Raw genomic sequence first — 27,255 nt, forward strand, 5'->3', positions numbered from 1 at the left:
CAGAAAAACGTTACGGCGCGTTACATTGGGAGGGGGGGGGGGGGGGTCCTCTCCAAAAATTGCGTGACGTAATACTTAAACGCTCCCTAACATCAGGTGGATCTATAAAAAGGCCGCCATTGCCTCCTTGTATGTTATCTGTATATACAAATATATAGCAAACTATTCAAGAGAAACGGTAGGAGAACACCAGTCATGGGGACCACCATGCTTTTTTGGTGGTAATGCCATTAAATTGTAGCTTATGTGATACGTTGGTACTTTCAACACAGCGCCATCTGTTAGAATTGTGACTATCAAATAATAAACAAATAAATTGAGATGTAAGCTATCCTATCTTTTAAGTTGAATCAAACTGCACACGGTGTGCAAATTTTATTGATATCGGTTCGGTAGTTTAGGAGTCCATAGCGGACAAACAACGTGACACGTTATATATATTAAGATTTAGTGTCAATAAACATACCAGTGAATAGGTTGTAGCGCTCCCCACCAATCTGTTTCTCGGTGAAGTGAGCGCAATGTCCCAAGGCATCGGGTTTCAAATCCCTGGTGGAAGAGAGCACAGCACCACCACACGCGCGCTGCGTGCGTTTAATGTCTTCATCGGGGACGCGGCCAGCGCAAAACATATCACTAAAAACAAAATTTGCTAATATTATAGAGCAGCCTTGCGATTCTGTAACTCTCTCGAACTCTCACAGCAGTTTTCGCAGCGGCGGTTGCGCACAAATCAGTCGTGAAGCAGTCATTTTACGATTTGGCATTCTGATCTATATATATAAAAATGAAACCCGTTTTCCGTTGTCACCACATAACATGAAAACGGCTTGACCGATTTGGCCAATTCTCTTTTTATAATAGTCTTTAAAGTACGAGGATGGTTCTTACGGAGAAAAATTTAAAAAAAAATGAGTGAAAAAGTCTAAAAACAACACTTTTCTATATTCCCATACATAATATTTGTAATAATACTTAAAAGTCAATTTGAACTTTAATACCATATCATAAAGTTCAAGTGTTAGTGGAGGGGTTCCGGGAAGGTAAATTTTTATTTTTTGACATAATGTATTTGTTGTCTTATCAACTTTCTTTTTTTTATCTTAGCTAGACCGGTGTCCCGAATAGCAGAATAAGTATTAAAAAAAAAAAAAATATCGACTGTAAGGCGGTACGATGTTCGCCAGGCCACATAGTAAACAATAAACTACAAGCTCTCTTCATATCTGGAGAGCGTCACGAAGATGTGCAGCGTTTTTGTCGAAGAAAAGGGAGAGAGCGATTGAGACCGATTGAGAGAGAGTGAGAAATGGCGAACCTAGCATCAAGGGCGAATTACCTTATAGAAATTCTTTTTATAAAATTTAAAAATTAAATTTATAATTTGTATTAATTTTCGACACTTAATATTTTAATGACAATGAAATTCATTAAATTCCTAACATATCTTCCACTTTCCCTCCCTCTAAGTCTCGGAAATCTAAAGTTTTAGATTCGTATAGATATGAAAAAGAGTTAAAAATTTGTTTGCCAAAGAAGTTTAGACCAGTGCAGATAGCCTTTAAAAATAATAAAAAATAATAGTAGGATGAAACCTATTGGAAAGGGAGGATAATATTATAAAAATTAAAGGAAAAATAATTTACGGGCGATCTGAGGTCGGGTATATATATATTTTTTTACCATAGGAAAGTAGAGATTTCAACGAACTGAAAGCACACCAACTTTTTGAAAAAAGCTGATAGTTTAACGGGTGAATTTTCGATTGAAAATTAGGGTGTTTTTTCGATATTAATTCAAAATAAGGTGAAAAAATAAATATTTTTAATCAAATAAATTACAGTGTATTTGGGAGATAGAAAGGTAAGTTTTCACCAAATTTCGTTAGAAAAAAATTTTTTTTGTTAAAGATAAAAATAAAAAACCAAAAACTTGGTTTTTTGAATTTTTCACATAAATTTTGAGGTAATGTGAAAAATGTGTGAATACAAAAGTTTTAGATATTTTTATTACCTCCAACTATGCCATTTAACTTTCTTCGATAGGACTTTTAGTTTTGCCGGAAATCGTGATAAACCGTTTTTTACCCTTAAAACTCGCCCCCCTCCCCTTCCCGACCTCAGATCGCCCGTAAATTATTTTTCCTTTAATTTTTATAATATTCTCCTCCTTTTCCAATAGGTTTCATCCTACTATTATTTATTTAGGTTTCAAAAATGATCGGCACTGTAGTCTAGTCGACAAGTTGAAAATGGAACAAAATAGAGATACTACTCCTAAAATTATGTGCGATAGCTCATTGGATCCGGAATGACGTCTAGAAAAATGTGCTAAAAGCGTGTATAAGCGCGTATATAGCACATAAAAAATTGCAAAAGTTATAGACCATTAAAGATGAAAAAATAATGGCATTTAGTTTTTTGCCAATATTTAATAAACTATTAATATTTAAGAAATTTCAAATAAAGATTCTGAAAGAAGAGGAAATTTCTAATAAAATACTCCTGACTCCCAGAACTCTATCTCCATTATTTATAATGTTAATTTAACGCTGAAAATAGGTCTGCGGGTGACATTTTTAGGATTCGCGCGTGGCGTCAAAAACGACTACGGCACATTCATTAATTTATTTAAGGTATTGAATATTTTTTTTTAAATTTGAAAAAATTATGGTGTGTTCTGAACACTATAATTAATTTATTCCCGTTGAAAATTTTAATTAAAGTTAATTTTTCAACAAGTTAAATAATTGTTAACTAACGAAATTTTCTCGAACGACCGTCTTAATTGTAAGTGAAAAAAAATGTTTAAATAATGGTCGTAAAAATATTTCGCTTCGTAGAGCCTTTCTTACATACATACTTAACAAGATCGTGCCATAAAAGTTAAAAAAATATTTATACTTTGTTTATGACAATTTTTTTACTTAAACAAAAACTTAAAAATCCATGTAATGATGTTAAAAAAATTTTTTTTTTTCTCAATCATCATATAATCGTTTTTATATTAATACAAGATATTTATTAATTTGCAAAAAAAAAAATCCCGCCATTTGTTGATAATTTTTTTTTAAACAAATTGATTAAATCAATATTTTTAAAAAAATTTTTAACACAACTTTATTACATTAAAAATTTTATTATATTTAAAAAAAAAAATTTTCCTTAATAACAATTTTTAATTGTTTATAATCGTTTTTTTTAATTTTCTATTGTTTAAATAATTAGTTAAGAAATTTTTTTTTCCTAAAAATCATAATTGACAGTCTTCTATAAAGTAACAGAAATTTTTTTTTTTTAATCAACAATTCTATTGTTTATTAACTTACCAATTTGTTATAAACAAATATTCAACTTTTGTTAATTTTTTTTCTAAAACTTCTAAAATTAACAAAAACAACCATATATAACAAAGTATAGAAAAAAAATTTTTTAATTTTAAATAAAAGTAATATTCATGATAATCAAAAAATTTACAAAAAAAATTTTTCTATACTTTGTTATATATGGTTGTTTTTGTTAATTTTAGAAGTTTTAGAAAAAAAATTAACAAAAGTTGAATATTTGTTTATAACAAATTGGTAAGTTAATAAACAATAGAATTGTTGATAAAAAAATTTTTTTTTTCTGTTACTTTATAGAAGACTGTCAATTATGATTTTTAGGAAAAAAAAATTTCTTAACTAATTATTTAAACAATAGAAAATTAAAAAAAGCGATTATAAACAATTAAAAATTGTTATTAAAGAAAAATTTTTTTTTAAAAATCATAAAAATTTTAATGTAATAAAGTTGTGTTAAATTTTTTTTTAAAAATATTGATTTAATCAATTTCTTTAAAAAAAAATTATCAACAAATGGCGGGAATTTTTTTTTTGCAAATTAATAAATATCTTGTATTAATAAAAAAACGATTATATGATGATTGAGAAAAAAAAAAATTTTTAACATCATTACATGGATTTTTAAGTTTTTGTTTAAGTAAAAAAATTGTTATAAACAAAGTATAAATATTTTTTTAACTTTTATGGCACGATCTTGTTAAGTATGTATGTAAGAAAGGCTCTACGAAGCAAAATATTTTACGACCATTATTTAAACATTTTTTTTCACTTACAATTAAGACGGTCGTTCGAGAAAATTTCGTTAGTTAACAATTATTTAACTTGTTGAAAAATTAACTTTAATTAAAATTTTCAACGGGAATAAATTAATTATAGTGTTCAGAACACACCATAATTTTTTCAAATTTAAAAAAAAATATTCAATACCTTAAATAAATTAATTAATGTGCCGTAGTCGCTTTTGACGCCACGCGCGAATCCTAAAAATGTCACCCGCAGACCTATTTTCAGCGTTAAATTAACATTATAAATAATGGAGATAGAGTTCTGGGAGTCAGGAGTATTTTATTAGAAATTTCCTCTTCTTTCAGAATCTTTATTTGAAATTTCTTAAATATTAATAGTTTATTAAATATTGGCAAAAAACTAAATGCCATTTTTTTTTCATCTTTAATTGTCTATAACTTTTGCAATTTTTTATGTGCTAATACACGCTTTTAGCACATTTTTCTAGACGTCATTCCGGATCCAATGAGCTATCGCACATAATTTTAGGAGTAGTATCTCTATTTTGTTCCATTTTCAACTTGTCGACTAGACTACTGGTCTAGTTTCACTTCTGACATGTGTACTTTGTGCGCACGCACTTTTTTTAGCAGTGGCGCTACAACCTTTATGGTTTTGGCCTCAGATTTCTGTATCTATTTCATGATCATTTGTCAATCTAATAGGCAAGTAGGTAACTAGCCTATGAATCACAATTATTATTATTATTAAAGCTTTATTAATCCATACAATTGGTTAGTTTACATTACTTAATATTAGTTAAGTTAGTATGAGTTTTAAACATAATTTAAGTTAGATTTATTTTTAATTTTTTAGTGGTCGAGTTTTTGTATGCCTCCTCCCCTTTTAGGGTAAAAGCCTCCTCCATATTTTTACACGCTTTATATTAGCTTCACCTGTATGTATGTATGTATGTAACCGACTCCTTCGGACTCGATTTTGACCCACTTTAAACGAACAGATTTTATTCAAACTTTTTACACTTATAAAGAATCAGCGACAATATAATAATTTCATAGGTTTATCTCGAAAAAACAATGAATTTTTTTTTAGTACACAAAGCAACACGATTAAATTGAGACCCAACGCTTTTTCACAATAAAACCAGTATTTTTTGTTCATTACCATTTTCAGCCTAAATTAGGAATTAGTTTTCACTTTTAAGTTTGATGTGCTTTAAAAGCGTGTTTTAAAAGTTTTTTTTTAACTATTATTTATTCCATTTCTCTTTGTCATGAGCAACATTCATCCAATGAATCATGATGAATCACAATTACGTATTAATAAAAAATACTAACCGGTCAGCGAAGTACTGTGTGGCGACATCACCAATAGGCAACTTGCTCAATACAACATTGGCTCCACTGGCGTGCAAAGCCGCGAGCTTTTCATATAGGATCTGCCACTCTGCGTCAACCACTTTCTGGTATTCCTTCACATTGTTCACGCGAACCTAAAATTTTATTCAAACTTAATGTATATACAGTTAAAATCTATTATTAGGGTGCGTACAGACTATGTAACATATTATATAACTTGTGTTTTTTATAACACGTCCACATTATGTAACCTTGTTATTTAACATTATAACATAAAACAATACTGTACACATTAGAATAACAATGCAATATAACAATGTTATATAACCAGTTTAAATAACAAAAGAAAAACAAAAAAACGTAGAGGCTGGGTTCGTCCTAGCATACATATCAATAACATGTTATTATAACATGTTTTATAACATTTCTTGTCCACATTATCAGAAACATGTTGTATAGCAATGTTGTATAACATGTTATGTTATATAGTCTGTACGCACCTTAACGACGTTGTTATAAGTTCCTTATTCTAATTCAGCCAAGACCTTTGTTTGGTCAAAATCAAAGACATGTCAATAGCAAAAAATGTTAATGACATACATGTCTTCAAAAAATACATTTCACAAAGTTTTTTGACGTGATAACGTCTTTAAAATCGTTTTAGTCGGGTGACATGTTCAGAAACTTGTGTCACACCAAAACCTCACGAGCGCGATCGCAGGTATAACGAGAGAGAGACGGACCGATCTCCCGTCTCATCTCGAGCGCTGCCAGTCATTCCGTGAATGTATGAAGAAAAATGTATATCATAGTCGAATAAGTAAACTTGTCATTTTACACCCGAAATTTATCATCAAAAGTGTGAATAAAACGATAGATGTAATTTAAAATTTGAAAAAATTGTTATCTTCATTAATTCCTTACTTCCCAAAAACTTATATCACCAATATCACGTTATCACGTAAACATCTTGATCGTAAACCTACTTTACAAACAACCAATATTTTTTTTTTTAATGCTTTTTGAAGTCATACTTCTTTAGTCGCGTTATGAAAAATTGATGAGAGTGAAATTATACGATGCGCGCGCACCGTGACACAAAATTAACAGAATGAAGTTAGTGGCGCATGTTGGCACGCACGCCGCCTCTATTCACTGTGTATTTATATTTATAATATCCTTTTGTAAAACGTTACGATGCGAGGCGGGGATTGAATTACGCGTTATTGTTAATATTATTTTCGACTTTCCAGTGCTTTACACCACATAATGGTAACTTTTAGGTATAAAGAGTCACAAGGTGGTCACGAAGTTTTACTATACTTGGGTACAGAAAAACGTTACGGCGCGTTACATGGGGGGGGGGGGGGGTCAATAATCTCCAAAAATTGTGTGACGTAATACTTGAACGCTCCCTTAGCATCGGGTTCAAGTCCCGCTCGCATAAACCGGCACGCATTTAAATCATAAGTCGTTATGTCATAGGCTAACCGCCTAGCCTGAAACTACCCAGGCCTCCGCCCCAATGACTTAGTAATTCTTGTCCCCTCATACAACATCAAATTCCTCACTGATAAATCAGAAATTGGATCCGTGTATTTATAATCATTGGGGACAAAAAAGGGTGCGTGTACATATGTACGCGCGTAAGAAGTTATGCTTCTTTGGCATTATTAATAGTACATACGGATAGTTAACCTCCATTGTATTGAAGCACTTAGGAAGGTTGATGAGCACAGTTTTTTCACAAATATTTTTTTAATATTAATTAGTATTGATTTAAATATTCAATTCAAATCACTTCTGATTTATATAGAAACTCAAAGCATGTGGATAAATATTATAAATATAAATATACAGTGAACAGAGGCGGCGTGCGTGCCAACATGCGTCACTAATTTCATTCTGTTAATTTTGTGTCACGGTGCGCGCGCATCGTAAAATTTCACTCTCATCAATTTTTCATAACGCGCCTAAAGAAGTATAACTTCAAAAAACTATATATAAGACCGAAATACCTCAGCATTATCCCTCTCAGCCTTGAGCTCCAGCTCAATATTGAGAAGGGCAATCTTGCAGCTCTCATAGCTCTTCGGCTGCATCTCGAAGCCAGCGTAGGAGAACGCCTTTTTGAAAGCGACTCCAGCGACTAGGAACGAATCCTCAAGCGCTCCACCAGCTATCTTCTTGATACCTTAGAAGTAATATAGATGATTATTAACTCTATATATAGCGAAGCATATGTCTAAGTTTTATAGCATACTAGCAGACTCGGCCAAGCGTTGCTGTGGCTAAGGTTTTTGTTATATTACATAGTAGTAAACTTTTCAAAAGAAACGGCAGGAAAACAACAGTTATGGGGATCACCATGCTTTTTTGGTGGCTATGCCATTTAATTGTAGCTTATGTGAAACGTTGGTTCTTTCAACACAGTGCCATCTGTTAGAATTGTGACTATCAAATAATAAACAAGTATATTGCAATAAAATAATATTGCGGGTATAAATTGAGATGTAAGCTATCCTATCTTTTAATTTGGATCAAACTACTCACGGTGTGCAAATGTGATTGATATCGGTTCGGTAGTTTAGGGAGTCCATGGCGGACAAACAACGTGACACGTAATTTATATATATTAAGATGGCATAGCAAGTCAAGAATGGAATTCAGGTACGTAGGTAACACTGAAAATGTAGAACTGGCCCAGTTAGAAACATTGCTAATTAAAACTTTTTGAATTTCAATTTTAGAACTCTTTGGTAATCCATAATATTAAAAAAAACCTAATGTAGTAAATTGCATTCATTTGTAATTTGTTTTTGTGAATTGGCGGCAAATCTAAAACTCTTGTTACACGTGAAAATTAACCTAACGCGAGAAAATTTGCGGTCAATGATTTATTATGACTTTCGTTGTGGGCTAACTCAACAACAAAGCTATGATAGGCTGCGATTAGCATTTCTAAATAAAGCCCCATCTCGTGCCACTAATTACAATAGGTTTAACGAGTTAAAGCGTGGACGTAGCAATCTCAATGATGATCTGCGTGAGGGACGTCCTTTAACATCGACTACTGAAGATAACATCAGTGCTGTGCGACGCATGTTAGAGGAAGATAAGAGAGTATGAGCAGATGCGGGCAAACCTAGGCATTGGTATGAGTCCATCGAATGCGATGAGTAATCTCTGTTCCTCTTTACACATAGAGAGGAACAGAGATTACTTCGAAAAACAATAAAAGTATTGGCAACTTTCTACATTAAGCCGTTTTTCATTTTCTAAAAATTTTCAATGTTACCCGTGTATATAATTTTTCAAGGTTCTATTATATACAATAAATGTGCATTTATAAAATTTTGTCACCTCATACAACTTAAAATCCTCACTGATAATTCAGAAATTGGATCCGTGTTTATAATCATCGGTGATAAAATTGCAAAGATATGTTTCCCTTAACTAAATTTATCATGTACCTTATGCTGAGATTAAATAATCTAATTTCATAGTTCGTCAATAATCTTGAAAATAAGAATATAATTGAAAAAATAAATGGATTTACATTGCAAATGAGAATTATATTAGTTCCCATGTGTGTGTGTGTCCTCCACACAGACTAACAAGAATTGATGAATAATGACAATTGTCATCGGCCAAAACATTTTTGGATGATATTTTATAAAAGATGGCACATAACATAATGCTTTATTAATATTTATACAAGTTTTACTCATTAACCTACATCCATTTTTAAACACTCAATATACATCTTGAGATGACAGTAGTAGAAGAAATATCTGTCAGTCATGTGACATTTGTCAGATATTTCTTCCGACAACTGTTAACGAGATATTAAGTGTTGACTACGTAGTAAACACCAAATTGTATGGGACCATGGACCGTTGGGGTAACTTATAAACTTGACTTAAATGTACCTTGAAAATTTGTGTTTTTTTATATAAAAAATCTAAAATAATTACCAATCATATCCAAAGGAAGCAACGGCGCATCCAACGACAGTACAGCATCAACAACCATCTTGGAGAAGTGGTCCTTTTGTTGGTTGATCAGTTTTGATGACATGGCTGTGACTGCACACTTTTGTAGTAGATCGCTGTAAAATATAACAATTTATATTGAGACTAGTAGACTCTGCCAAGCGTTGCTGTGGCTAACATTTCTGTTGCATTACTTAGTAGTAAACTATCCAAGGGAAATAGTAAGAGTTATGCCATTAAATAGTAGCTTATGTGAAACGTTGGTACTTTCAACACAGCGCCATCTGTTAGAATTGTGACTGTCAAATAATCAACAGATAATTTGCAATAAAATAATATTGCGGCTATAAATTAAGATGTAAGCTATCCTATCTTTTAAGTTGGATCAAACTGCACACGGTGTGCAAATTTAATTTAAAATAGGTACTGAACCTATTTTAAATTAAATTTAGTTTAGGAGTCCATCGCGGACAAACAACGTGACACGTGATTTATATATATTAAGATAACGTAATTAAAAAAAAATCCTTTTATGTAAGGCCCCGAAGTAGTCACTTCAATAAAACCAAATTATCGTTTGACTTGTATGTATTCACAAATTTGTCTAAAATCAAGACAGGGACGTTCAAGTATTACGTCACGCAATTTTTGGAGATTCTTGACCCCCCCCCCCCATGTAACACGCCGTACCGTTTTTCTGTACCCAATAGTAAAACGTTCGTGACCACCTAGTGACTCTTTATACCTAAAAGTTACCATTATATGGTGTAAAGTAATGGAAAGTCGAAAATAATATTAACAATAACGCGTAATTCAATCCCCGCCCCGCATCGTAACGTTTTACAAATGGATACACCCCCCCCCCCCCCCAAATTCGTTACGTAATACTTGATTAATGTTTATTTATATATAGTACTAGCCGTTTCGCGCCCGCTTTGCTGGACGAATTAAAATATTTTTATTATTCTGCTTTTTAACTTCCCGTAACGTTTTACAAAAGGACCACCCCCCCCCCCAAATTCGTTACGTAATACTTGATTAATGTTTATTTATATATAGTACTAGCCGTTTCGCGCCCGCTTTGCTGGACGAATTAAAATATTTTTATTATTCTGCTTTTTAACTTCCCGTAACGTTTTACAAAAGGACCACCCCCCCCCCCAAATTCGTTACGTAATACTTGAACGCTCCCACATTCATACGGTCAGCTTTGATAAAAAAAAAACTTTAGAGGTGTCAAGGGACACCCGAATGGAACGAAATTCATGTCGATTAATTTATATGTTAATTGGTATCATAACAGTATGATAGATTTTCTCGACACCAATCTTACGACGAAAAAAAAAGCCAACATCACGAGGTGTTCCCAGGCGGTCACCCATCCAAGTACTGACCTCGCTCGACGTTGCTTAACTTCGGTGATCGGACGAGAATCGGTGTATTACAATAGCAAAAAAGTGTCGTGACAACTTTTCGTAAGAATTTTTTCCGTCTAGCCCCCTTTCACAACGCGCGATAAGGAACTTCGTTCCAAAAGGTATCCAACAATCTTGTTTTCATCAAAACTGTTAATTGTTTATGAAATATCCATACATTTCTAGACGGGTAACGTTCTCTAGGAAACCTACCCCAATGTTATTTATAGACAACGTATGGGTGACGTCACCCAACGCTACATTACGGCCGTTAGATAACGGCACCGCTTTTCTAGGAAACCTAAGCTTTATTTATGTGATCAAGTTTACAATTAATAATAAAATATTGTCACCTCATAAACCTTATTGTCCTCACTGATAAATCAGAAATTGGATCCGTGTTTTTAATCATTGGTGACAAAGTGTACATTAAAACTATGTCTATATGTGTATATGTATTTAAACTTAAGTTTTCTCATACTAAAAAATAAAAAATAACAATAAATTTTAGCACTAAACACCACTCCCCATTTGTCTAAAACGTATGGAATTTTGACATACTGTTCTGAAACTTTCCCCTAGTTCTCACTTCGCACGTTGTTTTGAAGTTATACTTCTTTAGGCGCGTTATGAAAAATTGATGAGAGTGAAATTTTACGATGCGCGCGCACCATGACACAAAATTAACAGAATGAAGTTGCCCACGGAAGATGCTACGGCATTGGACATAATTTAAAAACAACATTCAAATATATAATTAATGTTACACCTAATGTAAGAGAATAATAATAAATATTTATTGATTTAACTTTTCAAATGTAAACTGAACTTTATTGACTATAATGAACCTTTTCCAGTCTTTGATTATTTAATTGTAATTAATTATTTGCATGCAATCAACAACTATTTTTAATAATGCCAAAGAAGTATAACTTCTTACGCGCGTACATAAGTACACGCACCCTTTTATTTTTTGTTTATAGTAACAGGAGGCAAACGGGTAGGAGGCTCATCTGATGTTAAGCCATATAGCCACCGCACAGTAGGCAAGTGTGTTGCCGGCCTATTCAAGAAGGCTCTTTTCATCAAGGACCCTTATTAATGGTGACTTTATTCTAGTTCTAGTAGCACTTCACTCACCGTTGCTCCTCAGCTGATTTGCTTTCAACTCGCACAGCTAATTCTTTAACTTTGTCCACAGCTAGCTTCGAAGCGGTGCGCACAGCTCGCACAATTATTCGCGGGTGAACGCCTATTAAAAATGGTTTTATTCATGTATTAAGAAAATATAAATAAAAAAATGTGTGCGTGTACTAGGTGTACACACGTAAGAAGTGAAACTTCTTTATGACCTTATTTTTCGAAAAATGATCTACTATATGCAACTTTACAGAAATTGTTAAAATAAAGTTAAATTAGATAAAGTTTAACAAAAGGCTTTTATTATCATAGACATGAATACAAATACAATTATTTCATTTTAACTTATTACTGTACTACTATGTAGTACTAAGATTATTACAGAATTTCATTAATTGTAATAGAATTATTAGTATTACTATCATTGTTATCGTTATTATATATTTTTGTTACTAATGGCTTCGAATCTCTTCGGATCAACAGTGGTAGGGACAAGAAAAAGATGGCGCGTAACCGAAAAATGTGACAAATGTGTGTAAATTTTTTTCCAACGCCGATAAAGAAGTTTGACTTCAAAAAGCAACATGGCGCGTAACCTGCTACAAAATTTCTCCCATACGTCGATAAAGAAGTTTCACTTCAAAAATTAATCAAGTATTACGTAACGAATTTTTTTATAGTATTGTCTTTGATTAACATAACTTATGTTCATTTGAATAAAACACTATTTTGACCGGATTGAAGTTATGTATTATTATAAATTTACAACTATTAAACATAATTTTAAATTTATCCGACGTTTCGCGTGCTTTACAGCGTGCGTGGTCACGGTGACTGAAGACAAAAGATGTTGAATGTCAAAAAGTATCACAGCTGCAGAGAAAGTTGCATTATCTGTATTTATTTCCCCGGAGTTGGTATCGACTAAAAGATGGAGGGTTTTGGCAAAAATGGCTCATGGTGTCCTCTATTTTCGCGGATTGTGTTTCTTTTTTCTGATATTATAATATCCAAATTAAAATCTCAAAACTCGAAGACGGATAGACTAATTCGAGTAGTTTTTATTTATTCCTTGAACTCTGAGAAAGTTTTTTGTAGAAAAAAAAATGATTCCATATGTTGGTATGTATTAAATAGGTAGGTTAAGTAAAATCATATCTAGGCAAAACGAAGTTCGCGGGGGTAGCTAGTAATGAATATAAATAATCCTGTGTAGCTACAACCCCAAAATGGGTCTTCTTGGATTCCATCTCTTTCTTTGAAATCAGCCTACTGTTGACACATATATTTTTGATTTGAGACAATCTCTAACTTCACCTTAGAAGTGAGTGTTAAGACATATAGACAGAAATTGGTTCACAGTTGGGGAAAGAACTAGGCCAACACTGCTTATAGATCATTTTCAAAAATCCTGTAGAGTCCTAAATACCATAAAATAACTTAGTTTTCTAATTCCATTACTAGGAAGTTAATTAACATTTAATTAAATTACATATACAGGCATGACACTGTTCTTGTGTTGGTAAAATTTCAATAGATCGTTCAAGTATTGCGTAACGCAATTTCTGGAGATTATTGACCTTCCCCCCCTCCATGTAACGCGCCGTAACGTTTTTCAGTACCCAAGTACAGTACTGCACCCAAGTATAGTAATGCGTTTCGTGACCACCTAGTGACTCTTTAGTTACTATTATGTGGTGTAAGTCGAAAAAAATATTAACAATAACGCGTAATTTAATTCCAGCCCCGCATCGTTACGTTTTACAAAAGGTATTACGTTACGTAATATTTGAACGCTCCCAAAGTAAAAAAACAAAAAAACTTACTCTCTTACTCATGTTAACGACTTAAAATTAACGAATGTCGTTATAAAGAGTTTACACTGCATATCTCAAAATAAATAAATAATAGTTTAAAAAACACGCTTTTAAAGCACATCAAACTAAAAAGTGAAAAATAATTCCTAATTTAGGCTGAAAATGGTAATGAACCAGCGTGGGTTGCTCGATAGACGAAAAATATTGTACAGATCGCCCCATATTTTTCACTTTTTAGTTTGATGTACTTTAAAAGCGTGTTTTTTAGTTTTTTTTAAGTATTATTTATTTTTTAGTTAATTTTTTTTATTTTTTTTCATTTTTTTTCGGATTATTGCATTGTCATCGATCTTTGACAGGTGCGCAAAGTTTGAATTAAATCTGTCCGTTTAAAGTGGGTCAAAATCGAGTCCGAAGGAGTCGGTTACATACATACATACAGGTGAAGCTAATATAAAGCGTGTAAAAAGGTCGATATTCACTAACCTTCCTCCACAAATGGCTTCAGCCTTTTGAGCAGCTCTCCGGCTAAGATCACAACTGATGTTGTACCATCTCCAACCTGATGAAATATGGACCACGGTCAAAAAATCCCATTTAGTTACACTCATTTTCCTTCATTGATACAATCGCATATCATAACATTCTTTAGCAGTTAGCATGTTTTTACTTTTTTTATTGTAAAATGATAAATATTAACCATATGGCTATCGAAATATACATCTATAATATCAAGTGAGTTTGTATGAGTAATCTTAATACAAAGATTTTCAAAATTTGTTTACCAATAGAAAATTGTTATTTATTGTCTGTATGTGGCTATATATTACCCTGTTCTGTTTGGGATAACTAAGATACTACTGCACTATTGCAATCCCCATTATCTAGAATTATTTATGAATTTAATTCTTCAAGGTTTACGAGTCTCAGTTGCCCATGCAAAGCTATTGAAGTTCAATTAACGATGCTACTTATAAGCTACTAGCTGGCCTGGCGAACATCGTACCGCCTAACAGTCGATTCTTTATTTTTTTTAATAGTTATTCTGCTATTCGGGACACCGGTCTAGCTAGTAAGATAAAAAAATGAAAGTTGATAATAGGTACAACAAATACATTATGTCAAAAAATAAAAATTTACCCGGAACCCCTCCACTAACATTAGAACTTTATGATATGGTATTACAGTTCAAATTGACTTTTAAGTATTATTACGAATATTTTGTATGGGAATATAGAAGTGTTGTTTTAAGACCTTTTCTCTCAATTTTTTTTATTTTTCTCTCCGTAAGAACCACCCACTTACTTCAAGGAATATTATAAAAAAAAAAATCAGACAAATCGGTCAAGCCGTTTTCATGTTATGTCGTGACAACGGAAAACGGGTTTCATTTTTATATATAAGATAGATGTGCATTATAATAATTTATAATACAAGAAATATGTACCTCAGCGTCCTGTGACTTGGCAATGTCCACCAACGTTTTTGCAGCTGGATGGATGATGTCCAAAAGCTGGAAAATTAAAGCAAACAAATAAAAATCAAAGTAATAGCATGTCTATTACACTAAAATCTAATCTCCAGAGCTGTCAAACCATTTTTTCGGTATGACAGTGATCTAGACGAGATTGTGACTTGAGATAGCAATTAGTATATGGGTCTTATGCATTAACGATGACACTCAACCCTCAAGTAATATGTCCAAATATTGTAACTTAAGTATTTATTAATGATACCCGAGTAACACTACCATAGGTAAATCTAAAAAAATTATTATACAGGTGGAAAAATATATCAAAATTTAATATCCATCAATGCAAAGCTGGGGTGTATATAATTATATCTTGGGCCATGAAAGGGTAAAGGGTTCAACACTAGGGTATAGGCCAGACTTTTGGTATCTTCCCCACATGTCATTCTTTTAACAAATGGGGGGTTCCTGCATTTGTATATTACCTTCATGATAGTGGCTCCATCATTGGATATTACAGCTTTTCCACTATGATCAACAATCAACTTGTCCATCCCACGAGGTCCCAAGGTAGTGCGCACCTGAGGATCATACATACAAACTTATTAGTTACTATTGCCTGTACCAGACAGTCCATTTTGTTTCAGGTTTATATACCCAAAAAATACCAATGAACCAGGCCCAGTCTAAGGGGTATGTTAGTGTAGTCGAGTGTTAGTGTAACAGTCCATTTCAAGTCTATATACCAAGAAAAATCTATAATTAAACTTATAATTAAGCTTTACCTAACATGTCTTAAAAGTGAAGTAATTAAAACTCATTCTATAGTTACAGCATATAAATACAAGTTTAAAGTTAACTAGTTGGTAACAACTTGTCATATGCCAGAATATTTAAATATATATACTAGCAGACCAGCCAAGCGTTGCTGAGACTAAGGTTTTTCGTAAATTACACTATTCATGAGAAATGGCAGGAGAACACCATGCTTTTTAGCTGGTTATGCCATTAAATTGTAGCTTATGTGAAACATTGGTACTTTTAACGCCATCTGTTATAATTGTGACTATCAAATAATAAACAAATATTTTGAAATAAAATAATATTGCGAGTATAAATTGAGATGTAAGCTATCCTATCTTTTAAGTTAGATCAAACCGCACACGGTGTGCAAATTTGATAGAAATTGGTTCAGTAGTTTAGGAGTCCATAGCAGACAATGTTACGCGTAATTTATATATATCAAGATATCAGTAATTTACTTACAGCATCCACAACTAGTTGACAAGCATTGATATTGGACACAAGTTGAGGTTTCCCTTGACTTTGGTCTGTCCCCTCTTTCAGTACCAATATTTGAGGTTGCTGAAATTATATAGTTCTTATTAATATTTGAAAATATATGTTCCAGTATTATAAGGACAAAAGCCAGGAACGCCTACAGCGCCTAATGAATATAAATAATAAAGGGAGCGCTTAAACCCTAGAATGGATAAAAAATTTAAGTATTTGACCAAACCTGGTGACAAAAGTTTAAAATACATAATTAATTCCATAGCACCATCAAAATCTTCCTAACCCAGACTTTACTCAAGGATGCAAATTACAAGTATTTAGTATTATTAAGGCATTAACTTTCTGAAATAATAAAATTTATTATATCGCCCAATAGCCTTCAAATAAAAAAATATTTTTAATATGATAGTACGCTATTCCATTAATAAATATATGAACTATAACAAAATTTATCACATTTGCAATCATTTTTAATAGAATTCACTGGCTTTCCATTTCGGATTTTAACGAAATTTTCAAATTTAATTACCATCTTGATAGAAATTCAAAAGCCTTTTAGCAATTCAAAACAATAGTCAATACTCTATTTGACATAAGACGAACTGCGAATGGCAATTAACATTTAACATGTGTATTTTAAGTTGCCAGGTTTGTTCAAAAATATGATATATGACAGTAGAAATTTTTTTGTTCTTTATTTCCTGGAAATATTATGCTAGATAGTGGTTATTATTTTAAAAATTCTTTCGTAGACATCTTGGTATGCACTATGCGATAACCGTCTCCAACAAAATTTAACTTACAAGCACGCTACGTGCTCGTCGATTTAAAAAAATATATTATCCTGACAGTTTTGTGTCACGTATCTGACGTATAATAATCAATATATAAATAAATAATTATTATATACAAGTTATATTATTCCATAACGCTTTTTGAAGTCATGGTGTGGCGAATCGTAGATACGCACTAAAATGTACATACTCTTTTGTGTAGTATTTTCTATAAGTTTTTGATGTACGTGTTAACATAAGGATAGGACACTAATAAGAAAAGAAGAAAGCGGACGTCACTGAGATCAGACTTTTGAGACGAGCGATATTCATGTTTCTTTCCTTGAGCGTTTCTATGTGAATATAAATTAATTACCGTTTTTTGTGAAGACTAAACCAATTAACAAAGTTTAAAATGGGTTGTGATTTATAACAAATTAGAATGTTAGGTATATAAAGATTACTTTCAATACCACTTTATTTCGTCATAGTGGCAAAAAGCCTTTTCGTCAAATACATATTAATTAAAAAACTATTGCCGTATTGAACGGAACAAGTTTTGCATTACGTCATGCGTGCAGAAAGTGATGCACAAGCGGCGGTGTGCACTTGTTGCTACTTATTACTACGCATAGTTACTAATCTCGATCGTGTGTATACTGTACACATATAAGAAATCAATTATTATTAATTTCATCACAAAGCTAGAGAAGTTCCTCGAAATCTAGAGAATCACATCCTAAATTATTAATATAATTGTATGTGATATACACACAATTATATGTTGAATTTTCTTTTGTATTGTGTGGGTTATACCCACGCATTTTATCCTATAGTTATACTTTATTTTTTTTCTTTTTGATTTTGTAATAATTAAATATTATTTAATGGTAACATCTACTTATCAAAGGCTTTCGTCTACGGTAACGGATAACAATCTCCGCCATCTGTCAAACGTCAACAATTATTGGTCAACAGATAACACCCAGATTAATAATAAAATACGAATAAAAAAAACCGTATACAAAATCGGAATCACATTATTTACGTCATTATTATTTTATTGATATTACGTTGTTTGTGTTTATATATATAGTTTAAATATGACTAGACAAATTAATACTAAAGCCATAATATCACATATCTTGCGCGGTGATGGATTAGATAAATGCCGTATTTGCATGGGTAGTACTCAAGAAGGTCAAGTTTTCTTGGGAGACACGGTTATGAAAGATGGAGGAAAATCAGTCACATTAGGAGAGATCCTTTTAAGCATAACGGGATTACAGGTATGTTCATAGTCTCTAGTTTTCGATTTTGTGATAAACGAAACGTTCCGATTTTGACGCCTCAGATCAAAATGGCGGCAAATAACTAAAATAACATTATATTAATATAACTATTTAAAATGTTATCGTTTAATGTATTAACATTTTCACCCGATTTCCATCTTAAATACTTAGAGGATGAACACAATTAAATTTTAATTTCATTTGCACCTGGTCAAAGTAAATCTATTAGGTTTAAGGATGTTATAAATGTTTTAAACAAATATGACTTTCATAGTAATTTTACTAAAGGACTAAGTAGTATACACATTTAATACTAAATAATGTAAGAGGCCTTGTGACTTAAAAAAAGGACCTGACTTGTGTATGATAAAAAACACAAATTTCATGATTAATATGAACGCCTGACTAGTATGTTAATACCAGATGTAGTTTAAGTTTTATCTAGTGGAACTGAAAAAAAACTAAATCTCAACGATGCACTATTATAGATGATGATAAAATTCAAAACTTGATTTATAAAAAACAACAATAAGGATGTAACAATAAGGAAATCAACATATAAATGTCTAGATGGTGACAAAAATACTAAATTTTCTCAGTATTTATTTAATTTAATTTTTAATTTCTGAAAAATTCAACAGAGGTCACCTGTGTGACTATCACACAATCATTTAAAGAGGATTAGGCCAGTGGCGTAATTATCTGGGGCCCATGGAAATTCTTTTGATGGGGCCCTATTAATAAAAATCTTCATGTTGTACTCAGTTTAATTTTAGAGATTTTCAGAGTACTCAATTACACATTGTATGTCCCACTAGTGGCCATGGGCCTCCTGTGTTTGGCGAGAGGGACATGGTCTGTGGTCCCCACGCTAGCCCAATGCGTATTGGAGGCAGTTTTTTGTTCAAAAAAGGCATTGTTTATTCGTCATATAATAAATTTGATAGCCTTATTGCTAGCTTAATGTCATATAAAAGGGTTTGGTGTATTAATTGCGGTCAAACAAATTTAATGACATGGAATAAGTGATATCTGTATCTTTCATAAAAACATATTTTATATTTATTTATTTTAAACTTTTTGGTCTTATAAATGCCCCTACATACAAACTGCGATAAACAATTTCAGAATAAAAAGTTTATTTATTATTATTACTATGAAGGTTAAGAATATTGTAAATACTGTATATTTGTATGTTTGAATTCTATAATTAAACAAAAATATAGTCTATAACTAGGACCTATCTATCTAATATCTATCTATCTGGGACCAAATGGGCGTTTTTTTTATATGGCTCTGGCACGGTTTGTGCATTAGCCAGCGTCAAGTATAAGATTTTTATAATTCGTACTTTTTGCCTTAGAAATTCGACCATGTCCTCCATGTACAGTTTAGGCACTCGCCCGGTACCGCACAACCCTCCCAAAGGCCGAGAACAAATTTAAATCAAATTAAACTTGCCCTCGAACCGGGAATCGAACCCGGTACCCCTCACCTAGCTACCACTTAATAAGACCGCTAGGCTATGAGGCCTCCAAAATGGGCGTTTAAGTGCGAAAACTGATTCCACACTACTCTTTAGTACTGACCTAGGTGCAAATTATGTTATAAATACTAGAAATAATAATTTAAAAAAATTAATACTTAATTCATAATATTAAAGAGTCTGTAAATATTTCAGATGCATTTCAACGAAGATGTATGCCCAAATGGTGTCTGCGCAGCCTGCACCAATCTAGCAATATCTGCTTACCAATTTCGAATATTGGTGAGACACTCCCAAAATGCATGGAGGAATTGCTTCAATTCTATCAACTTTATTGATGGAGAACATTACCCGCAATCCACATATCTCATATTTAACGACAACCTTACATTGCAAAGCATCAAACACTTCAATGGTGACATGGAGAGTTACGTCAAACATTTCATAAATAAACCAAAGATATACCACGGGAAACCAGAGAAAAAAGAGAGGATATCCAGGAACGGCCCGAATTGTGTATGCAGCGATTGTGGGAAAGAGTTTCACAGTCCGTATTATTTAAATTTACATTTGAAAAACAGCAGTCTCAAGGAAGCGTGTTGGCTCTGTGCGAGGATGTTTGCGAGGGGTGGAGAGATGAAGTCACATTTGCAGAACGTACATAAGATCGAAATGATTGTGTGTAATGATTGCCCGTTGCTTTTCAAAAATGAGGCAGACGCAAAGGCTCACATTAGGAAATGCCACTCCGGAAATGCGTATACCTGTATCGATTGTGGGAGTACGTTCAGCAAACGCGCCTCCCTCGGCCATCATAGCCAGATGCACGCTGTACGGACGTGCAGATTATGCGACGCACAGTTCGCCAATAGAGGCTGCTATAGATACCACAGATCCAAATGCGAACCGAACGCGAAACCTAACCTAAAAACTCTACCACGGAACAAACGCTCGAATGTTCGCGATCCAGCGAGGTTTATTTGCGATTATTGTAAGAAAGTCTACCCAACACGGCCTCAACTACAGAATCACATAATTTGGATTCACATGGACAAAAGGCCGCATCAGTGCCAATGGTGTGGTAAAAGGTTTTACACGTCCGCTCGTCTATCGGAACACACCGTCGTTCATACGCGGGAGAGGAAGTTCGCCTGTGACATTTGCGGCATGAAACTTGTGTCCAAGATGGCTGTCGTGTACCATAGACGACGGCATACGGGCGAAAAGCCGTACGAGTGCGAGGATTGTGGGGAGCGTTTTTTATCTTCATCGCGAAGATCAGATCATGTTAAACGGAAGCATGGGAAGGGGTTGAAGCTGGAGTGTGGGTTTTGTAAGACTGCGTTCGTAAGGAATCATGATCTACAGAAGCATATTAAGAAGATGCACTGGTTGGATGAGAGTGATATGAAAAGTGATGCGAAAATACAGTCTTAGATATACAATTAAAAATTATTGATGTTACTTATTTATTACCGACTTTAAAAACGAGAATTATTATTGGAAGTCCCCCGTAATAGCCCAGAGCCGTAAATTCACGATCCACCCATGAGCAAAATTTACGTGGCTCGTACATTTATCAAGGTTTTTAAATAATACGCAAAATATAAAATCACATTTTATTCTTAAAACTATGATCACAACATAATACACAAACTATGAACTCACCCACCAACAGTGAAATAATAAAAAATAGACTAGCAATACTTAAATTGTGCGTGTAAAGGCAAAATTATATTTATTACATAGACTTATGTTTGGGGAGATTTAAGTCGTCAAATGTAAAAATTTACCACGCGTGTTTTGTCTCGTTCATATAACATCAAAGTGATAGAGACAAAGCGGTGTGTTTATTTTGGTAGAAATTCTTTGAATCGTGACGTACATTTGTTTATAAGTAATACTATAATAGAAATATCATCCGAGTTCAATGTGATGAATAATACATAGAATTCCAGTATTATTTATAAAAAAATATTATAGCTGCATTGCAAATAATTATTAGGATATTTTTATTTTAATAACAATTCAAACAAACAAAAGTTGACTAAACATAGAGATGGCCATGCATCGCGTTACTTCAAAACAGCTTGGTGACAAATGACAGTTGACACTTGACGTTGACAAATGTTTGAGTTTCTTAACGTAATAGCATTCGACTATTGTAAAACGATTTCTTCTCTACTACCAAATGTCAATTGTCATATTGAAAAAATGATCATGGTGATGCATCCTCCACAGATAGCGATCCGAAAAATTAACAACAATTATTATAAAGAAAATTACGTTTTTATCTTAAATAATTTCAATATTATCAAGATCAGTTTTGTGCTCGTGTGCCCTAGACAAAAATGCCTTGCAATCGGCAATATATCAAAATCAATCAATGGCGCGTTTTTAGGTCTGGGCCTCAAATTTCTGTATCATGATAATTTGTTAATCTAATAGGCAAGTAGGTGAACAGCCTTCTGTACCTGACGCACGTCGACTATTTGGGTCTAAGGCAAGCCGGTTTCCTCACGATGTTTTCCTTCACGTGCGAATGTTAAATGCGCACATAGGAAAAAGTCCATCGGTACACAGCCCGGGATCGAACCTACGACCTAACGGATGAGAGTCGCTGAAGCCACTAGGCCAACACTGCTCTGTGTAATCTTAAAAGCTATTTTTAAAACAAACGACACACATTTTCATTAAGATAAATCTTAAACAATAACTGTAGCTTTTGACTATTACCCAAACTAAACCAAACATGAAGACTTATATAAAAATTATATTTAACAATACTTTGGCATTATATGCATTAACAAACTACGAGAAAGTTTCCTCTTCCTTGCTTTGTAGAGAGATAAAACATATAAATTTAAAAAAAATCACGCCATTACTTGAACTAGCTTAACAATAAAAAATCGGAAAAATTATTAATCGTAATACAATTAAAAACATTTGTAAGTAGCTAAAACAAAATATTATTGTCAATATTCAAATTGGCGCGAACGGACGCAATTTAAATAATTGTCAATAATATTTACTTACTGGCAACATTCTGGAAATGTCAACTGTCGGCTAAGTTGATCACGAACTTGAATACCAACACGCAGCATTATATGGTGACACCCGGACTTAACACATTTGAGAAATGATTGACAAGTAATTTATTTTTACATTGACACTGACGTCAAAAAGTTTCTTGTTGGGCAGTGGCAAATATTAAAGAAAAAAATTGTGTGACATTTGACATTCAAATATGGGCTAATACCGCGATTCTTTATCGGATAGTGAGTTGCCACAGACAACAAAATACTGTGCAAATGTACCACAGTTAAAAAATGTATTCTAAAGTGCGTTGTAGTTTTATTGAAAGATTGTTATAAGATAAGGTGTGTAGCCACTATTGAATACCTAAATTTTTTCTACTCTAGATTATCTATCTCTTTTCTTATTATTTCGTCTTTCGTCAGTCAATGAATATTAATGCGATTAAAACTCGATTTACAGGTCTTATGTTCGAAACTATTTAGAGTTTAACTATAGTTTAAAAATGTTGTTTTGTTATCATTCTTACGTATAACTAAAATAACGAGATCAGTTCTTTAAATTCTAATTTGAACAACTTAGAAAAAAATAGTGTTACCATTATTTTATCCGACTTTTCAAGTCTTAAATCTATTGTATTCATTCCCCATTGCAGATATTTCGATACAATTAAGTTCTTTCGCATTCAAAGACTCGCAAATATCCGATTTTTTTAAGGAATCAATGTTTGCTTTACTATTTAATTACTGGTTCAAGTAGCTATCTATTATTATCATTACAATCATTTTTTAAATCGCTAAATTGTTTTAGATTTGCTATTACGTTACTAAAGTTTTCATAATCTTTATAGTCAGTCTTTCTTACTCCATATTTGAGATCAAAATTTTCTTGAGTAAATTCTTTTTTATCAAAAACAGTTTCGGTTCAAAGCCTAGTCTTTCTTTTATATCCTTTTATATTAAAATCAACATCTAATTATTCACTGTTTTCCTATTTGAATAACCTTATTTCGAACTGGTGTCATTATTGAAATCTTTCAAGCGTTTGACAACGTTAGTTGTTAAAATTTAATAAAGACATACTTAATATGACTTCAAATTCGTTATAAATATGACGTTTTCCATTTTCTAGATCAAATTCTCTACTTTTAAAATTAAAAGTATCGTTTGAACTTATTTTAGTATTTGATTCTAAGCCCCCGTTTTCTTTATCGTTAATTTCATTTGAGTTATTTTCATCTACGTTGCGTATGCGCTTTGAATTGTTATTTAAAATCTCTTTAAATGGTAATGTATGATTAGACGCGTGAATATTTGGAGTGTTTAGCCCGGGTTTGATTCCCTGCGTGGTGATACATGGTTCGTGACCCGCCTAGGCGAACAGTACTTGAGGACTGGCCTCTTGTATCTCACATAAGAATTGATCCTGTTCTATTGGTTTCTTCACCCACGTTCCCAGTTGAGCTTTCTCAAACGCAGTCACCAGACACTGTTTCGCCATCTGAAAGAAATTTACAAGAATCTTCAAGTTTACTTCGATAGGGTTTTGATCTAAAAATCCAGTAATTTTCTTGACAATTTCAGTTGAAGTGCGTTTAATTCCATCTGACTTTTTTCTGTAAAACTAGATCTAGATATGTATGTAATGCCAATACCAATGGCAAAATATTGGATGAGTTTTTGAAAAAATAACATAAATATTTTATAATCCACCCTTACATAGCAAACGCAGATATTAAAAAAAAGGGTGCGTGTACTTATGTACGCGCGTAAGAAGTTATATTCTTTGGCATTATTAAAAATAGTTGATTGCATGCAAATAATTAATTACAATTAAATAATCAAAGACTGGAAAAGGAGTCATTACAGTCAATAAAGTTCAGTTTACATTTGAAAAATCAAATAAATAAATATTTATTATTATTCTCTTACATTAAGTGTAACATAAATTCTATTATTATTCGAATGTTGTTTTTGAATTATGTCCAATGCCGAAGCATCTTCCGTGGGCAACTTCATTCTGTTAATTTTGTGTCACGGTGCGCGCGTATCGTAAAATTTCACTCTCATCAACTTTTCATAGAAGTATAACTTCAAAAATTGCTAAAATCTCTTAAATGCTACCTGATTGTTACCTGATAGCTAGTCGATAGCTGCTTTGCCTCAGCGTAGAGTAACTTCTCCGGATCTTGAACCAATGGTCTCCCAACAACGTTCCCCTGTTAACATTGCACACACGTAGATATGTCTATTATGACGCCATAAACAAAATATTTGTTTTAATAATGCACTAAAAAGTATTTTATTTGTCACTAGCGGACCTGACAGACGTTGTCCTGTCTTAACTATGAATATTGATTTCAAATTGGTATAATGAATTAAAAAATATTTCAGAAACAAAGTGTTTATGATTCTAATGCTTTATGTTATACAACATTCTTTGTTTGTTTTTCTGGCTCGCATATTATTATATTATCAATATAATTACTCCGATCAAAGCATTTATTTTAAACGATATTCATTTTTCTTACATCCTCTTTGACGATATTTGCAGCACGCATTCTGTCAATGTTATGTCAAACGCCATAAGGTTACATCAAAAAGTTCGAATTGTATGGTGGTTAAGTATTTTTAAATTTTCTAATTTTCCGCGCAATTTTTTCTTTTATAAGAACCTTCTCCTGACAATTACAAACACAACAAAAAAGAATCAGACAAATCGGTCAAGCCGTTTTCATGTTATGTCGTGGCAACGGAAAACGGGTTTCATTTTTATATATATAGATGATTGACGTTTATAATTATCCAGATTGAGCATTCTGATAGGTCTGGATATTCGTAGCTCTCTTACACTTTGAAATAAATTTTCCATTATATAATTTTAATATGTTATGTTTGCTCTATACAGGGTGGCCAAAAAGTCGTCGATCAAACGCAAGTAGGGGATAGATGAGGTCATCAGCTGCAAAAAATTGTTCTACGGGAGATATTAGAGCGACTCATGGCCATGTATCTTTTCAGAATCCCTATTAAATGCGCCAAAACTTGTAATACAGGGTCACTTTTCGGTAGGGTATTTTTATACTGATGGAATTTGTACGCATAAATACAATTATGTCAATTTTTTAACGAACGAACGTTGCCGAACGCGGAGTCCGATTGTGCCTCTTTTTCGCTCGTTCCGCGCTCTCGCTTGCACTTCAAGCCTTAAATGGAACGCCTCAGAGCGAGGTAACGCCGCATGCGTTATATTTTTTCGTGCGTGCAGCCGGCTCCATCGAATTATAAGACGTTGTCACGTCAAAAATAAGGACATACATGACGAGAGAGGAACTGAATCCAACCGAACGGTCCAGTGAACTAAATAATGTAATAAAATTGCGTTAAAAGAGTCTGTGGAATGAATCGTCGTGGGATTTGAGGTCGCTGCACTTGACAACGCTGCTACGTCATTATAGATCAGCAGTAGTCTTGATAGAAGAAGAGTATCGTATAATCGCAAAGCGGGTTCTCATGCCAGACTCAACGTTTTTACTTGAATGTGTTTTCGTTGTAGGGTTACAACGAAAATAAGTTGCCTACCCACATCTTGTTAAACCTTAAACATACCTGAGGTAAAGGCAGAAGTTGTTTTGTAAGATATATCCACCTCGCGAACATTGCTTGCTTACACAAAAGTGAGGGTAGTTCATTATCCAGTTTCCCCGTTACCGCGTTCACCACTTCTGGTGCCTGAAAAATTCAAATAATGTTGTACAGTTTTTTTATAGAGCCTAAGCGTAGAGAGGTAAACGATCTTACGGAACGCCCAAAATTGTCAGCCATCACACTCCATGAACACCCACTTTAGTGGGTGCGTTGCCGCCAAAAAGCTTCAGCGTGGGCTCTCATGCGCGTTTAAAAAAAGAGAAACCTCTCGACAAAGGAGGAGGCTTAGGCCTATAACGCACTAGCGGCTGGCCGCAATGCGGTGTGCCGCTGCGGCAGGCATGAAACCGCACTATAACGACGCACTGACTTACGGACAACCGTCAACCGCTCCGGTTGATCTGGAGCTGCGGCGAGCCGCACCGGTTGAATGATGCGG

The 27,255-nt window shown here is 33.2% G+C and overlaps 3 protein-coding genes across 5 annotated transcripts in view; 1 reads left to right on the top strand and 2 right to left on the bottom strand.

The window, feature by feature from the left end:
* LOC125058278 (T-complex protein 1 subunit eta) overlaps positions 1 to 17,204 on the bottom strand; it is a 24,312-nt gene extending 7,108 nt beyond the window's left edge. Inside the window, exons 1-10 of the mRNA XM_047662329.1 lie at positions 17,112 to 17,204; positions 16,553 to 16,651; positions 15,772 to 15,867; positions 15,263 to 15,328; positions 14,302 to 14,377; positions 11,999 to 12,110; positions 9,426 to 9,559; positions 7,467 to 7,642; positions 5,428 to 5,582; positions 467 to 636 (exon numbers count right to left, since the gene is read on the bottom strand). Of these exons, the coding sequence (XP_047518285.1) occupies positions 467 to 636; positions 5,428 to 5,582; positions 7,467 to 7,642; positions 9,426 to 9,559; positions 11,999 to 12,110; positions 14,302 to 14,377; positions 15,263 to 15,328; positions 15,772 to 15,867; positions 16,553 to 16,651; positions 17,112 to 17,114 (1,087 nt within the window). The 5' untranslated portion in view covers positions 17,115 to 17,204. The remainder of the gene's footprint in view (positions 1 to 466; positions 637 to 5,427; positions 5,583 to 7,466; positions 7,643 to 9,425; positions 9,560 to 11,998; positions 12,111 to 14,301; positions 14,378 to 15,262; positions 15,329 to 15,771; positions 15,868 to 16,552; positions 16,652 to 17,111) is intronic.
* Positions 17,205 to 18,274: 1,070 nt separating this feature from the next.
* Positions 18,275 to 21,597, top strand: LOC125058814 (zinc finger protein 266-like). The gene is made up of 2 exons (XM_047662962.1): positions 18,275 to 18,644; positions 20,329 to 21,597. Exons 1-2 carry the CDS (start codon positions 18,459 to 18,461, stop codon positions 21,568 to 21,570), a joined length of 1,428 nt encoding a protein of 475 aa, XP_047518918.1. The 5' UTR covers positions 18,275 to 18,458; the 3' UTR covers positions 21,571 to 21,597.
* A 141-nt stretch (positions 21,598 to 21,738) lies between these two features.
* Positions 21,739 to 27,255, bottom strand: part of LOC125058538 (double-stranded RNA-specific editase Adar) — a 53,675-nt gene continuing 48,158 nt past the window's right edge. For all 3 annotated transcript variants that reach the window (XM_047662626.1, XM_047662627.1, XM_047662628.1), the window contains 3 exons: positions 26,778 to 26,900; positions 25,304 to 25,387; positions 21,739 to 24,669 (listed from right to left, as the gene is read on the bottom strand). In XM_047662626.1, coding sequence (XP_047518582.1) covers positions 24,541 to 24,669; positions 25,304 to 25,387; positions 26,778 to 26,900 — 336 coding nt within the window. In that variant the 3' untranslated portion in view covers positions 21,739 to 24,540. The remainder of the gene's footprint in view (positions 24,670 to 25,303; positions 25,388 to 26,777; positions 26,901 to 27,255) is intronic.

Source organism: Pieris napi, chromosome 18 (genome assembly GCF_905475465.1).
Source record: "Pieris napi chromosome 18, ilPieNapi1.2, whole genome shotgun sequence".
NCBI lineage: Eukaryota > Metazoa > Arthropoda > Insecta > Lepidoptera > Pieridae > Pieris > Pieris napi.

Excerpts from the sequence above, each read along its gene's own strand:
- LOC125058814 (XM_047662962.1), top strand. The coding sequence starts at position 18,459 with ATGACTAGACAAATTAATACTAAAGCCATAATATCACATATCTTGCGC. Across the intron at positions 18,645-20,328 it reads TAAGCATAACGGGATTACAG|ATGCATTTCAACGAAGATGT; the intron begins GTATGTTCATAG and ends TAAATATTTCAG.